The following is a 17,124-nucleotide window of genomic DNA, read 5'->3' on the forward strand; positions in this document are numbered from 1 at the left end:
CGCCTCCGTCCACTGCAGCAGTAACTGGTCCACTGCCTTGGATGTTCTGGCGAGGAGGGAGCAGAACCTCAGATGTGACCCTGGCAGGGGTCCTCGCACCACCTGGGGACTGACTGACCTCCATGAGTGGCAACACTAACGCTCCACGGCTGTATGACCGGCCACCGAGACACTGAGAACTGCCCTACTGAAGACAAGCCACGTGCAGCCCCGCTCCGCGGAAACAAACAGAGCAAACCCAGCTCAGGGTCAGTCTTTTGCTACACCCCGACCTGCTCGCGTGCACGGACTGCGTCTCAGGAAAGGCGTCTGGAGTCTGGCCACGGTCTCTACTACGGCTTCTGGCTCTACAAGCAAAGGACTGGGACTTCCAATAACACATTCTGTCAGCCTCCCCAGTAAAGATGTCTGCAGGGCTGACTGGGCCGGCTGTCTTCCACTATTTAGAAGTCAGCCTTCAACCGCGCTAACCTCTCTTGGCTGAGTTCCCAAGCACCAAGGAATTAGGAGCTAAAAAATGAGGTGCACTGGGGGACTAGTACACTCGCCTCCTTTTTGTGTAGGCGTACTTGTTCTGACCTCAGTGGATGGACATTTATGGAAAACCTGCTTTTACTTCAGTACGTGAATATATATTCCATATAAGCCCAGCAAACAAATAGGTCATATTGATTAGATCAAAACTCCAGTATGTGAAACTGTGGGCTCACATTGAGCGGTTCTGTAGCTAGTCTCCTTTGCCAGAGAGGTCACTGTGGAACTCATCATTCTGGGAAAAGGAGAGCCAGTCTGGATCCTTCCCAAGAGGAAGCGACACGATGTAATGGGTTGGGATTACCGTAGGCAGCTTCTGACAGGGTTCCCAATGACCCTGCCTCCTGGTATTCACACCCTTACATAATCCTCTCCTCTCGACAGTGGACCGCACTAGTGACTTGCTTCTCGCAAACGGAATACAGCACAGGTGATGAGATGTTACTTCCGTGACTAGGTTGCAAAGACTGACTTACTGGCCCTCTTTCTTGCTCTCTCTTCCTTGTTCTCTGATGAAGCAAGCTCCCCTGCTGTGAGATACTCTGTGGAGAGGCCCATGTCGCTGGGAATAAGGGAGGCCTCTGGTCCACAGCCAGGAAGAACTGAGGCCTTAGTCAACAAGCTACCAGGAACCGCATCCACCCACCGATCATGTGAGCGAGCTGCGAAGCAGATCTTTCCCAGTCGAGTCTTATGATGACTGTGGCCTCATGAGATGGCAAGATCCCAAAAGACTCAGCTACATTACACCCAGGTTCCTGACTCAAGGTAACTGTGAAATAAGAAATGTTGTTTTAAGCCACTAAATTCTGGAGTAATTTGTTATGCAGTGATAGATAACGAATGGAGGTGTGAGGGTCAGTTTTATTTATGTCAGATGTCTAGTTACCCAGTTTGACTGTTGCCCAAACACTAACCTAGCTGCTGCCTGGCCAAGTGTTCTGTAGGTGTGGTAAGAGTCTATAACCCGTCACCTTAGTCAGGGAGCTAGCCAAGACCCCAGGTGGCCTGATTCAATCAACTGAAAGGCCTTCAGAGACCGAGGCTTCCCAGGAGAAGAAATCCTGCCTGGAGACAGCAGCCTCAGCTCACCCCAAAGTTCCAGCCTGCCCTTCCTGACAGCCTGACCTACAGATTTCAGACTTGCCTTGCTGGCCCCCATAACCACTAAGCCAATTCCCTGCAGTTAGTGACTTAATACATACATTTCCTATATATTTTCTATGGATTCTGATTCTCTGGGTGAATCCTAACGGATTCATAGGGATGAACAAGTCTGGCGGAGGAAAGTCTGGAGGAAGCTGATGGTGAAGAGCTCTCGTTTGCTATAAATACAGATAAACAGTCTGAACAGCCTTCCAAATTGCTCTAGGTGTTGACTCACACTGTGAATTTTCCTGGGGATAACTATGTCATGTCCTATCTGGCCTGTCTACATGAGATCTTATTGATGTCCCAGTACCAGCCAATCTCAGACAGCAGCAATGAGACTTCACTGCTCCCAGAGAAAGCGAATAAAGACCGTTAGAACCAATGAAGATATTTATGTTTAATGAGCCCTCAAGAGTTAGACGTGGGTTTACAAAAACTAAATCTCTAAATCTTCTTTCGCCCTGTAAATCTACTTTCTTTTCCCTTTTGATGGCTTAGCAGAGAGCTGGCTCAACAGGTCTGAGTAAGAGTAACAAAATCGACTAATACCAGCCACTGGAGTCCAGGGGCTCCTCCTTTCCAACATGGCCAAGTTTCCAGCCAGAGAATCTTGCCATTCCCTGCCATGACTGCTAATATGCAGATATATTTACATGTACGCAGCCTGGCCCCTCTCTATAGAAACACTGGCCAAAATGCCAGATGACCTATGCCCAGCTTGCTCAGTAAAATGATGGGGGTTCAAAATATGGTGTGTATACTCTACGACTTCATTCTCCAGTAACACCGTACATTGTGTCTGCACTATAAGGTCCAGGGAATCCCAAAGCTATGGCCTTCTACCAGGTATTATAATTCATCTACAGTCTTCCCAAGCCATGTACAGTTTTCCAAATGGGGTCTTTTTTAAAAGTAGAGAACATAGCCTGAATATACCACTGACATTCCACCTTTAATCAAGCTTTCTAGGAAAGCAGTACAGCAGGTTAACCTGCAGTAATTTCTCCATGAGGAAGGAGACAGGGTTTTGTTGCCATTTACTCACAGTTCTTTCACATATTCTTGGATTAAGACCAAGATGAGAATTTTTGACCATCCTAACCAAAGGACTTATTTTTTCAGGTAAAAACTCAGTGTGGGTCTTTACAAAAATTAGGTATCTTGGAAATCATAAGTAAGTTTAAAACGATTAACACAGGACTGCGTTAGCACTAAATTTGGTGTAATTTTTTTATCCCCTTTAGAAACAACTTTTTTTTAATCCCCTTTAGAAACAACATCTAGAGTTATATCCAGTCACAATGGAACAAAGTTTTGATTATATCCTCTGGCTTGAATTTTTAAGTACTGGCTTAAGTTTTTAAGTTTGAGTACTTCCGTTTCTGGCCCTGCGATCCCAGCAGCGGTCTCCAGATGGCAGCAGAGGACACCGGGTAGATTACAGTTTGGGATTAAATGAACGCAATGGCGTGCAGCGGTCTGTCAGGACTCCCCAAACAGTGCTTGTGAGCGGCCGCAAAGGTCTCCGCTTGCGGCTGGTTCGGACGTTCACTTGCTGGGACGGCCTCTGCCGACTGTGGCCTCCGCCACGCTGTGGCATACCACGGCCGCGTGCACACTCCTTCCTCCCTCACGGAGCTCCAACCGAAGCCCCGCTCATTCTCAATCAACCCGATGGCTCCATCCCTTTTGATCACCGCAATCCCACCCCCGAACAACTCTGGGTTCCACCGCCCCCTTCTGTCCACCAACCAGTGACCGCTTTGGCCTCTGTCTACCGCGGCCGGGGCTCCCGTATACCCAGAGCCTCCGCAACGGCATCTGGCTGACTGCACCAGCAGCACCAGAGCGGAAGGGTTTTGCCAGCCTGTAACTGGCCTCCTGGCTGTGATGTGTTAGTTTAGTTGAACAGGTTCTGGGGTGGGTGGTGGGGTCCTGATTTGTACTGTTCCATGATTTCCATGGTAAAGCTCTCAGCCACGGCCAATTTCAAGCTGCTGTGGCGCGCGAGGAACCGGGTCGAGACGTGTGACCTCAGTCAGCTTCCTTTAACTGGTAGGAGTCAGCTCTAACTGGCTTAGGTGTGGGTCAGCTCCACTATATGGCTGGTGAGGGAACGGGCACTTTTCCTCTTAATACAATTTAATCGCTTCAGTCTTCATCTGCCCTCTCAACGTGAACAGTTAGTCTCAGTCACTTGCAACTCAGGTCCGGACAGGGGCGAGGCAAATGAAGTGCCTATGAATGGAAAATTTAAAAAGGCACTCACTCTTAGAATCATGCGAATTTGCAGATGGTACAAGTGTAGGACCTAAAAGTAAGGACCTTTCTTAAGTTTTGTGCCCCAGGCATCTCAATGGCCACAACACTTCTGCCATTAAATCTCAAGTAGATTGGCCCCCAGCCACGCACGGTATCTCATCAGCGCTTTCCTACCGGTTCTCTTCTAATCCCACAGTGCCTTGGCCACAAGCAGTCAAGGTCTAAAAGTCTATCCAGTTCCGAGGCCCTACTGCGATACCCGCCCTGCTTGATCAGGAGCCCTGGTTTTGGGTTCCGCTAGACAACCACACTCACGAGACCCCAAAGGCTCTCCTCTCACTTGTTTACTCGGTTTTGCAGAAGAACGCAAGGCAAGAAACACAGCACAGTATTCAGCAGCAGGGCGGACTCAGATATAGTCCTTCAGTGCAAGTCCTCACAGCAATCCAGGCCTGTTCTCCCAAAATGACGGCTCAGGTACAAGGGGACAAGCTTCCACAGGGGGTGCAGGAACCATCCTAGCTCAGCAGCCCCATGCCACATGAGGACAGCATCTCTCATGCCGGTCCGTGAGGGTAGCTCAGGACTCAGCAAGAAAAAACACGAGCGTTACGTCACACCACCTTCAGGAATGCCCAAAGCTCTGGCTTCCCCCGGGTATTTGTAGTTTATTCACAACTCTCCCAGCTCAGATACATTTTACCAGTGAAGGGCTGTGTTTGCCATTACGCGGTGTTCTGTGGTTACGCAGCCGTCACTTCACCTTCAGTAGATTACAGAGAAACTGCGTTAGAAGATCAATGGGGGGCACCTGACTGAGGTCATGATCTCAGGGTCCTGGGATCGAGCCCCGAATCAGGATCTCTGCTCGGCGGGGAACCTGCTTCCCCCTCTCTCTCTGTCTGCCTCTCTGCCTACTTGTGGTCTCTCGCTCTCTCTCTCTCTCTCTGTGTCAAACAAACAAATAAAATCTTTTAAAAAAAGGTATTAAAAAAAAAAGAAGATCAATGGGAGGCCATTTTTACAGGAGCAAGGAGAAAGGGTTTTATTAACCTTTCGCCCCTAGACACTAAGCCAGAACAACATAAAATCTCAGAATGTTGGGGGCAAGGAAAAATTCTAATACCATCCAAAGGAAAAAACAAGGTCTCCTTCAAAGTTTCAGTAATTAGAATGGCTTCACACTTTTCAACAGCAGCACCAGAAACCAGAAGACAATGAAGGAGTATCTCCAAAATCCCAAGGAAAATGATTTCCAAAAGAGAAATACAAACCTATGCAAAGTATTGTTCAAGCTTACAGGTAGATTTTTCAGACATGCAATGTCTTAAAATTTTCCCTCAATGTCCCTTTTTCTCAGAAAACTTCTGGAGAACACAAACCCTTGACAAAGAAGTGATTCAAGAAAGAGCAGAAAATCCAAGGTACAGGGGATTCCTCACAGGGGAGAAACAAAAGAAAGTCTCTACAGCTATGAGGAGAAATTTTAGGATATTCAGCAGGCCTAAAGAGTACATCATAGATTAGTGTGATGGCAGGAATCCAGAAGGAATATATTTAAAGAGAGAGAGAGAATCTGCTATGTTTGAATGTACTAAGTAGAGATTTATGTTTTGAAGGAGTTGGAGTGAAATACTGAAGGGATATAAAAAGCTAAAGAAACAGAAAAAATCATCTAACTAATAATCTAGGGTAAAAAAGAGATTTAAAAAGGTACCAGTCTGGGGGTGCTTGGGTGGCTCACTCAGTTAAGCACCTGCCTTTGGCTCAGATCATGATCTGAGCCCGCATGGGGCTCCCTGCTCAGTGGGGGAGACTGCTTCTCCCTCTCCCTCTGCCATTTCCCCCTGCTTGTGCTCTCTCTCTCAAATAAAAAAAATAAAATCTTAAATAAACAAATAAGTGAATAAGTAAATAAAAAGGCACCAGGCTTTCTGACGCCAGGAGTCTGGGAAAGGAGAAAGCACGAACAGTGAGGAGGAGTGCGGGGCAGCTATCAGATACATTTGGTTTACTGACCTGACAGCAACTCCTAAGTCCCTTCTCCTTGCCTCCCTATACTAGAGAGGTTGGAAAAGCTAATTTCCTCTCTTCTGAGCTTTTCTTCAAATTATGGATTATCAGGTAGGTGTTCTGGTCAGTGACATATAATCAGAAATCGACTAGCAATTTCTGGGAAAGCTTCTACTTCCCTGATTAAATGGGCAGATTGAGCTGCCATGCCTCTTCCCTTTCTGTCTCGAACCCGGCTTGATGCCTACAGCTACAACAGTCCCACTGCAAACATGAATCAATAAACCCAACAGGTTAAGACTGGTGCAACAGAAATACCAGAGAGTCTGAGTTACTGATGATGTAATTGATGAGGTTTAAAAATTTTTAAATCAAGAAATAACATGCTGAAGCATATCGTTAAAAACTTTAGCTTAGGGGCAGCTCAGTGGCTCCGCTGGTTTGGCATCTGCCTTCGGCTCAGGTCATAATCGCAGGGCCCTGGGACCGAGCCTACCTCAGCTCCCCTGGTTGGTGGGAAGTCTGCTTCTCGCTCTCCTCTACCTCTCACCTTGCTTGTGCTCTCACTCTCGTATAAGGAAATAAAATCTTTTTTTTTAATTTTAGCTGAAAAATTAAAAATGAATACCACTGAGGAGTGAAAATTGGAGATCGGGAACAATGGGGCAGGAGTTGCTATTCTTCATTGTAAGCCTTACAAGCAGGGTTATGGGCCAAGTACTTCTTCGTCACGGGGTGCTGTTCTAAGCATTGCTGTTTGGCAGTGTCCCTGGCCTCTACCCATTAGATGCTACTAGTAGCAACTTGGGATGACTGTGACATTTAAAAATTCCAGTTATTACCAAATGACCCCAGGGCAAAACTGTCCCAGTTGAGAACCACTGCCTTATAGTGGTTTATTTCTGTAACCTTCCAGAGTGCTACAATGTATTATTTTGATAAAATTAAAATGGGGGGGGGGGACTAGTGATCTGGAAGGAGCCAGGGACCATCAATGTCACTTTTCCTCTCAAACAACTGTCAGTTTCTTTCCTGCCCTCTCCCTGGGTCTCAGGGTCCCGCCCCTTCCCTACCAGACAAGCACGGACAGAGCCGAGACACTCACCGCCTAGGAAAGCACACTCGTAATGGCTGCAGGTCTTGTTGGTGCTTCGAAGGATAATGTTGTTGCTGGTCCCATCCTGTGACACATGAAAAATCTCATTCAGGGGTATCAGAACAATTCTCTCACTTTCTTTATCAAAAAAACGTTCAATGGCAACTGCAAAGCACGTGCGGATGGTTAGCAGAACGTGCTGGCCGTCGGCAGCTTGCGGCCTGGCGGAATAGGCCAGCGTGAAACGGCCGAGCCGGGCCCGGCTGGGCCCTCCGGCCGCGAAGGAGACCTCCCGGCTCGTGCTATAGACCGCGGCTCCGTAACTGTCCTCACAAGGTCTTCTCAGCAACTGCAGCGCTCTTGTCAGATAAAAATGAAAAGCTTTGAACTGGAAGTCGTAGACGTAATCTCGCCGAGACAGGCCGGCCGTCTGCACTGCTTCGCTGAACACGCGGTAGAAGGGCGTCCGCGCTAGAGCTTCGGCAGCGAACGCCGTCAGCGCTATTCCGTGGGGGTCTTTAAAACTCGTCGGGAGGGACATGCGCGTCTTCTGGGCTTCCCATCTGGCTTCCGCATTTTCCCACACATCCTTCAAGAGCTGATGGCTTGCTTTCTCCTCCCTGAGCAACTGGGGAACATACTTGACTTCCATTCTGTCAGCGCATTTTAGGTACTCATCGTCGAATGCATTGTCCGCCATGTCTAACGTTGCAGCCTTCACCTTCAAAAGAAAAGGAAAAGGAAATTAATGCTCTTGAGAGGAGGTATTTGGTGTATATCATTTTCTCTCCCTTACTGTTCCCATACCCTCATGCCCTGCCTAGAATCTCTCTCTTACTTAGAACAACTTCGGACATGATACATATAGATTTTTTGGGCATGATTTTTAAACAGGAAGTATATTCCGCTGTTACTGAAAACTTTTCTTAGTTGTGATCTCTTTGTATGAAAAAGTAAATGTTAGCCATGAGAAGTGTGGGAATGATTATGTCTGTAATTCATTCATCTGAACTTTATGGTGCAGAGGAAAGAATAAGTGTGAAATCGAAGATACAGGGGGCAGCCCTGGCTTTGAACAATATTCTTAGCTAGATTTTCTCCACCCCTTAGGACTGCCGAATGATTTTGAAATACCACCTGGGAAAGACTGTACATGATAAATACATAATGGTAAATATTATTCATTTTCCTTTGAGGACTCCCCCACATGGGTTGGGTAGAACTGATCTGCACCTTGCTCCAATGATAAGCAACGACGTAGGGGTCTTTCTTTCTTGACGTAGGGGTCTTTCTTTCTTTCGAGAGGGCAAGCGCGCACGCAGGAGAGTGAGCGAGCATGTAAACAGGCAGGGTGGGGAGGGGCACAGGGAGAGGGAGAGAATTTTAAGCAGGTTCCACCCTCAGCAGCAAAGCCCCACCGGTGCAGGGCTGAATCTCACAACCCTAAGATCATGACCTGAGCCAAAATCAAGAATCAGATGCTTATTACTGGGTATTTACTCCAAAGATACAAATGTAGTCATCCGAAGGGGCACCTGTACCCCAATGTATATAGCAGCAATGTCTCCAACAGCCAACTATGGAAAGAGCCCAGATGTTCATCAACAGATGAATGGATAAAGAAGATGCAGTGTATACACACACACACACACACACACACACACACAATGGAATTTCATACAGTCATCAAAAATGAAAATCTTGCCTTTTGCAATGATGTGGATGGTATTATGTTAATCATAATAAGTGAGTCAATCAGAGAAAGACATTTATTATATAATCTCACCGATATGCGGGATTTAAGAAACAAGGCAGAGGATCGTAGGGGAAGAGAGGAAAAAATGAAACAAGATGAAACTGGAGAGGAAGACAAACCATAAGAGACTCTTAATCTCAGGGAACAAACTGAGGCTGCTGGAGGGGAGGGAGGACGCGAGGGATGGGGTGGCTGGGTGATGGCCGTTGGGACGGTATGTGTTGTGGGGAGCATTGTGCCTTGTGTAAGACTGATGAATCACAGACCTGGACCCCTGAAACAAATAATACATTATATGTTAATTAAAACCAAAAGGAATCAGATGCTTAACTGACTGAACCACCCAGGTGTCCCAGTGATGCAGGTCTAAAAACCAGAGCACTCCTGGGAGGAGGAAAAAAGCCTTCTTCCTCTACAAACATAAGCTCTAAGGGTGATACTGGCTTGGGGCAGCCAATAGTTATCCTTTATAGTTCCATCAAGAATCCTGTCTGTAAATAAAGCCAACAAAGGAAGGCTTACAAAAAGAAGAGAAATGAGGCCCTGATGACATGAGTCAAGGCCCTGAGTTTAGCTGTACCTGAAAACTGTATTCTACCTGGGTCATAAGAATCAAGATTCCCTATTTACTTGAGCTTGAATTGTGTTTCTGTCACACACAACTGAAAAAAAGCCTAATGTACCTTGAAATGATACCTGTAACATAGTAAGTGGGGTTGTATAATATAATTAGCACTAGCTTGAAACCAGACAAATCTAGGTTTAGATTCCATAACTAGATACTATTTAGATATGCGAAAGTTACTTTTTACATTTCTGAGCTTCAATTTTCTCATCTAAAAATGAGGATAAAGGAAATAATATCTTAATTGCAGAACTGTTGTAAAAAACTAATGAAAAAATGAATATAGGCAAAGCCCTTACCTACATTGCCTACCACCTATTAAGCCTTCAACACACTGGGGTTATTTTCATTATTTCATGATAGGAATATACACATTATACCGGAAGATCCTCAAGGGCAGCATCTGTGTCACATTTGCCTTTTGAATTCCAAGCTTCCAGCATAGTAACTAGCAAAATATTCAAGTGAACTAAATTAATAAAGAATAGTTGGAAGAAAGGCAGGCAGAGACAACCCTTCCCACCCCAGCCCCCAAGACAGACCATCCTTAAAAGAATTTTACACCACCCGGGAAAGAGCCCTCCACCCCTTCCCACATGATAGATAGATGACAAAGTCTGATTGGGTGACGGGGCAGGGAGGGTTAATCAGATTAAAACAGCCTGCCAACAAGCCCATCAAACCCCTAGACATAGAAACTCCCAGGCCAACCCTCTCGGGTCCCTGCCTCTTCAGGAGCTTTGTACTATCACTTTGCGGTCACCCAATAAACTTGGCTTTGCCACACACCACTCTTCATGGGTCTACCTCTTCATTCTTCGAAGTGGTGTGACCAAAAACTGAGGGCACTAAAGAAAAAGAAATCCTGCAAAATAAGACCCTGTACTCTGGCCTATAGATCAAAACACAGGACAAGAAAATCTGCCCAGGGACGCCACTTAAGGGTTTCTACAAATAAAAGAACAATGCCCTCATCATCTTCCCTTTCCACTATTCTATATTTGTAATAGTACATTGGCGGCATAAGCTGCAACCCAAGCAGGAGACTGCAGCTAACAACTTTATAAAGACCCTTGGTCAGGAGCTCTTAAGGTTGCAGCTTCCACATGAATTATTTTTATTTATTTATTTATTTTTAACCACAAATAATTCTTGAAAAGTGTGTGTGCGAGTGTGTGAAAGTATGTATGCCAGGGGTGAGGGGAGGGAGAAGGGAGAAAGAGAGAGAGAATCAACCCAAGAAAGCAAAATAAATATCCCAGGCTATCTATCTGCTTCCTACTATCTCTTTTCTTCCCCTTACAGAGCAGCTTCTCGAAAGAAACATCTACCCCTGCCATCTCCACTGCATTTCCACTCATTCCCACTCATATCTCAGTCCTCTTCAGTGGGCTTCCCACCCCATTCCTCCGCCCAAACAGCTCTTGCTGAGGCAACACCTCTTAGATTCTTTTGAAGACCCAACATACTCTATCAGCCATTAAATGTTGGGAATTGCTCAAGGCTACTTATTTTTTAACTCTCAACTCTACCCTTGGGCAATTATATACATGTGCGTGATGTCAGTTCTCATCTACATGCCTCTGACCTGTCCCCGTGAGTGCAGACACATACTACCACCTGCCCACCTGGTAACTCCACCGGAACTGCACAAAGACCCCCCAACTGTCAATAGTCAAGAGCAAACTCATCTTACCCCCTACAACCACCACCACCTGGTGCTACACAGACCCACCTTTCATTTTTGCGTTTTCCTATGTATCTTCTTCTCAGTCACCCTCTGTGGTCACTCCATCACTAAGACCGAACAAACTTCCCCCAGGTGTCGTCCGTATGCCAAGCACTAAGTGTTCCTATATATTAATGAGCTCATTTAATCTTCATGGCAACCCTGTGCAGCAGATACTATTAGTCCCTTTTTAAGGATGAGCAAACTAAGACAGATCAAGTAACTTGTCTGAAATTGAGATATGAAGCCACACCATCTGGCCCCATAGTCTGTCCTCTTAAACAAATGTCCTGTTTCCAATGACAAAGACCACTGATATTTACGCAGCACTTTCAGAAGGCTTTAATTTTCTCCTAACACCTGTTATAAAAGTTGGGAAGACAATTCATAACATCATTTTACAAATGAAGAAACTGGGCCAGCATCAGAAACTGTCTTTATTACCAGCCACAGAATATTCCGCTGGGGAAGTCATTGAGTTTCCTGAAGTGGGAATCTGAGCTCTAGGAGATTAAGTCACTACCATCTCCTAGCCAAGAAATGCATTTTCGTCTGCAGCACAGAACGTACCACGGTGTGTCTTGGGCACTGATACTGATTCATCCTCAAGACTTCAACAGAAGACATCACACCCTGCAACCACCTCCCACATTCCTCACATCATATCCGAGTCACAGCATATCAGAGTCATATCCTATCCTATCCTGCCCAGTATGTTCCTGTCTTTTCCTATGCCTCTAACCAGTCTCCACAGGTCTAATTTTAGACATTAAGTCTTTCTGGCCCAAAGCCACGGATGATTGTGTGTTCTGTACAGTGAGTGCCTTGAGCAGTGAAAAAGTTCACAAATGCCACCACCATTCAGGGACAACTGACTGGACATTAAGGGACATGTCCAAAAGGCTAGGTGAATACGCTGGTTATATTTTCTTCCTACATTTTTGTCCATTGAAACAAAACTACAAACTAATGAAATTTAATTAGCAAAATGTTAATACAAAAATATTACCAAAAAATGTGGAAATGACCTAAATGCTAATGAAAAGAAATTGGTTAAACAAATTATGGAACATTCACAGAACATACATGAAAATTATATTACAAAAGAATGTTAAAAATGCATAGCAAAACCACAAGAGATACCACTGCACACCCATTAGAATGGCTATAATCATAAAGGGGAAAGAAAAAGGAAAATCAATGTTGGCAGAGATGTAGAGTACCTGAACCCTCATACATTGCTGGGGAATATAAAATGGTGCAGCCACTGTGGAAAACATAAAGTAACTATATGACCTAGCAATTCTATTCATAGGTATACACCCAGGAGAACTGAAAACATGTTCACATAAAAATCGGCATATGAGGGGCGCCTGGGTGGCTCAGTGGGTTAAGCCGCTGCCTTCGGCTCAGGTCATGATCTCGGGGTCCTGGGATCGAGACCCGCATCGGGCTCCTTGCTCAGCGGGGAGCCTGCTTCTCTCTTTGCCTCTGCCTGCTTGTGATCCCTACTCTCTCTCTCTCTGTCAAATAAATAAATAAAACCTTTAAAAAAAAATCGGTATATGAAAGTTCAAAGCAGGATGATTCACCCCCTAAGAGCCTTTAAAAAGTGAGAACCGAAATGCTCATCAGTTAATAAAGGGATAGGGGTGCCTGGCTGGCTCAGTCGGTTAAGTGCCCTCCTTCAGCTCAGGTCCTCATCTCGGGCTCCCTACTCGTGGGGAGTCTGCTTCCTCCCTCTCTCTGCCCCTCCCCACACTCCCACTCATGCTCTCTTTCTCTCTCAAATAAAATCTTAAAAAGTTAATAAATGGATAAACAAAATGTGGCATAACCATGCAATAGAATATTATTCAGCTTTAAAAAGAAATGAAGTACTAGTATATGCTACAACATGAATGAACCTTAAAAACAAAACACTAAGTGAAAGAAGCCACAGAAAGGGCCAGATGCTGTATGACTGCATTCCGGTGAGATATCCAGAATACGCAAATCCACAGAAACAGAAAGCAGTAGCGGCTGTCAACGCATGTAGGGAAGAGGGAATTGGGACTGACTGCTGGTAGCTACAGGGCCTTCTTTTGGGGGTGATGGGAATGTTCTGTAAAGAGATAGAAAAGACGGGAATATTCTGTAAAGAGACAGTGGTGATGCTTGTACAACACAGTGAATTTATGTTTATGATTTAAGGATTTTATTTATTTGACAGAGAGAGAGATCACAAGTAAACAGGAAAAGAGAGGGGGGAAGCGGGCTCCCTGCTGAGCAGAGAGCCCAATGCGGGGCTCCATCCCAGGACCCCGAGATCATGACCTGAGCTGAAGGCAGAGGCTCAACCTCAACTGAGCCATCCAGGTGCCCCTATAAATACTCGTCTTAATTAATTCACATAAATTTATATTTATGAAAACCACTGAATTATGTACTTTAAGATGGTGGGATTTTTATGGTATGTAAATTATACCTCAATTTAAAAAATCATACTGTAGTACAGGCAACAGAATACACAATGATTCTAATGACAAGGGATCAGAATATTAAATTCAAAAACAAAATTTTAAGAACTTAACATATCTTAAAGAAGGCACTTCAACTTCCCCCTCTTTTTCTTCCTGCCTCTCTGCCTACTTGTGATCTCTGTCTGTCAGACAAATAAATAAAATCTTCCAAAAAAAAAAAAAAAGAAGGCACTTCAAAACAGTGGAAAATATTCAGTAGTGATGTGTCAGTTAACATCGTGGGGAAGGAATCAAATGAGATAGCTCGCTCATATCTTACATAAAAATATGTTAGTTACAGAACGTTTAAAGATTCAACTACAAAAAATAAAACCATAAAAGTTTTATCAGAAAAAAAGAACACCAGGTGTGAGAAAATGGTCATTATACAGTTCAATAAAGCATATATAACCAAACACTGCAGCGTCATCTTATTTGGACAATATACATATTTTAAGAATACTTAATGACGTAGATATACAGTACAGTAGTAATTTAAAAAGCAAAATACGGGGTGCCTGGGTGGCTCAGTGGGTTAAAGCCTCTGCCTTCGGCTCAGGTCATGATCCCACAGTGCTGGGACTGAGCCCCGCGTCGGGCTCTCTGCTCGGCAGGGAGCCTGCTTCCCCCTCTCTCTCTGCCTACCTCTCTGCCTACTTGTGATCCCTGTCAAATAAATAAATAAAATCTTAAAAAAAAAGCAAAATAAAATAATACTTTGTATAGTATGAACCCATTGTTCTAAATTACAAACACAGACACAGAAAAAGGCCAAGAAAACTATACACCAACAGATTAAGAATCTTTCCTTGTAAGTGGAGGGATTAAGGATGGTTTTTACTTTCTTCTGTTTGCCTAATTTTAATTTTTTCAACTTTCTACAGTTATTATGTATCTAATGTATAAAATGAAAAGATAAAAGCTACTTGTGAAAAACTAATTTACCTATTCTATCTATTCTAGCCACTCTCATATCCAACATCAACCCACACAAATTCCTCAGGCAACATTATATCAAGTTCCCATTGCAATGACTACATACTTCCCATTCCCAACATTACCTGGAAAATGTCCATTAGAATCAGAGCTGCCAGCAGCATGGTGACCATATCAAAACGTCTTGCCTTCATTTTTCTCTTCTAAATTAAAATGAAGAAATTCCAATTTAGCAGACTTAAAAAAGAGGTTTAGGAAAGGAGAGCAGGTTGACACGCTGTATGTATTTCATTCAGGGTGAGAGTAGGCACCAGGACGGTCAGGAAGGATCATCAGTTAATTACCAATGGCTGAAAGGGCCATGAGGTTCTGTCTGGTGGCCTAACTCCCTCATTCTACAGAGAGGGAAACCAAAGCTCAGAGAACTTCAGAAATTTGCTCAAGATTAATTCTGTCCATTTACATTCTCTTCCAGCCATGTTTTCTCTCTCACCTTAGACAGTCACTGGAAGTCATATTTTCTTCCTATCTCTGAATTTCCCCCCAGCATACACAGGAAATAACACTAAAAAACAACCACTTCAGACTGGTAGTTTCATAGCCCCAGTTTCCAAAAATTTCCCAGTAGTTATGGCCCGTGCACAGCATCCATTCTTTTATTCTCTGCAAACTGAGTGACACCCATGTGGGTAGGATATTGGGAATGATGAGACTCGTAATGGTACTCACTGGAGGGCTACCCAAGAGGGCCTCCTTGCCCCAAATACTCAAGATTCAAGAGAAGCCCAAGGACAAAACAAGTGTCTTGCATAAATTTCTGATGGCAAGAATGAAAATAAGGAAATATTAAGTAGGCAGCAATTCTAATAAGATTAAACAACTCTTTTGGTCAAATGCCCAATACTTGTCCCATAATTTAGGAAAATGAAAGGGGTAAACAGGAGCATGAAAGGCCTTCAGGAGCTGAAGCTCTCCCACAGCCATTATCCGATTCAATTCAGTGCTGGTTCCTTCCACACACCTACAACAAAGTTGACACTACTGGAACTGAACTGAGCTCTCTACTTCATCCTACGAAGGACCATGTTCTGGCACATCCAAGTGGGAGTAAACAGCATAGGGAGCCCTCTCCTTGGTCTCACATTCCCGTCTTTACTCAGGCACAGCTTCTTTCACTAGAGATACTCAAATATACTACCAAAATGCCATTCCTGTGTTGAACTTCACTTTCTAAAAAAGATTTGAAATGTAATACTTTACAAGGGCACCTGGGGGGCTCAGTCGGTTAAGTGTTTGCCTTCTGCTCAGGTCAGGATCCCAGAGTCCTGGGATCGAGCCCTACCTCAGGCTCCCTCCTCAGCTGGGAACCTGCTTCTCCCTCCCTCTTTGCCTCTCCCTCAGCTTGGGCCTTCTCACTCTCTCTCTTAACTAACTAAATAAAATCTTTTATATATATATATTTATTTATATATAAAACTTGACAGATAACTGTCACAAGGCAGTATGTGCGAAGCAAGCTCTGAATCAGGGTTTTTTCCGAAAATCCATTACTTCTGTAGTCTGAGTGTAAATAAGTCAAAATGTTTACCTGGCTTTTCTGCCTGCGGAGGGGGTTTAAATGATGCTAGGTCTCAGACTGTCTCCCCGCTCTCTCAGTGGTGCTAAGTGTGTCTTCAGGACGGGAGGCTGTTGACAGTGAGAGCCGAGAAGGGAATGCTTTTCTTTTTATAAACACCCCAGCGGTAGCTTGGCAGTGGCACATTACCCCATTTGTGTTCTGCTATTTATATCTGGCCCCCACACTCTCCTTTGGAATCACTGCTGTTAACACATGAAATCTCCCAGAGGCCTGTAAAGCCACAGCAATGCCCTCTAACCACACAGCATGCCCAGTTCTGAGCCCTGTTGTAGGCTTCTTGGAGAGCGATCACCTTCTACTCTGGACCCTTGAACTCTGAGATGTCAAACTAAAGCAAAGGATAAAATCCTAACTCGATGGCTCACGTAACTAAGGGAACTTGCTGCGTTCATCGCTGGCAATGATGATGGCTATCGCCATTCACTCAACCAGCTTACTGTTTTTCAGGGAAGGGCGCCAGCTGCTGGGACACACAAGCAAGTAAAATGAAGAATAAAAAGCACTCACAATCTGAAAAAACAGATTAATATTCATACTTAACCAAAATAGATGTTAAAAAGCCAAGTGGGTTTTAGAAAAAGTCAGTGAGTCACTAAAAGTCAGTGAGAACACTAAGGGAAGGATTTGGTAACCTGTGACTCTGGTCCCCATCTGAGTAAGTACACAGTAAGTAAATATACAGACTGCTGAGGAACACTTGGGAGTTCACAGACTGTGGATAAAAAACTGTGAAATGTTCTAGGAAATTTGTGCATATATATCAAAATACATTAATATCATGTATTAGATAGTGCATGATGTGTAACAGCCCCAAACCGGAAAACATCCAGATGCCTAACACAACAGCAGAATGGATACATTGTTATATCCATACAATGGAA

At 44.4% G+C, this 17,124-nt stretch overlaps 1 protein-coding gene across 8 annotated transcripts in view; it reads right to left on the reverse strand.

Moving 5' to 3' along the window:
* ART3 (ADP-ribosyltransferase 3 (inactive)) overlaps positions 1–17,124 on the reverse strand; it is an 81,024-nt gene that overhangs the window by 14,465 nt on the left and 49,435 nt on the right. For 6 of the 8 annotated variants that reach the window (XR_006386768.1, XM_044268105.1, XM_044268103.1 and 3 more), the window contains exons 2-3: positions 14,730–14,807; positions 7,067–7,778 (exon numbers count right to left, since the gene is read on the reverse strand). Coding sequence is in view for 7 of the 8 variants with exons in the window: in XM_044268105.1 (XP_044124040.1) it covers positions 7,067–7,778; positions 14,730–14,798 (781 nt within the window). In the remaining variant the exon portion in view is untranslated. Of the gene's footprint in view, positions 1–7,066; positions 7,779–14,729; positions 14,808–16,192; positions 16,289–17,124 lie in introns of those variants that run through there. The other 2 variants (XM_044268102.1, XM_044268106.1) reach the window with 1 other exon arrangement.

Source organism: Neovison vison, chromosome 11, assembly GCF_020171115.1.
Source record: "Neovison vison isolate M4711 chromosome 11, ASM_NN_V1, whole genome shotgun sequence".
NCBI classification, from domain to species: domain Eukaryota; kingdom Metazoa; phylum Chordata; class Mammalia; order Carnivora; family Mustelidae; genus Neogale; species Neogale vison.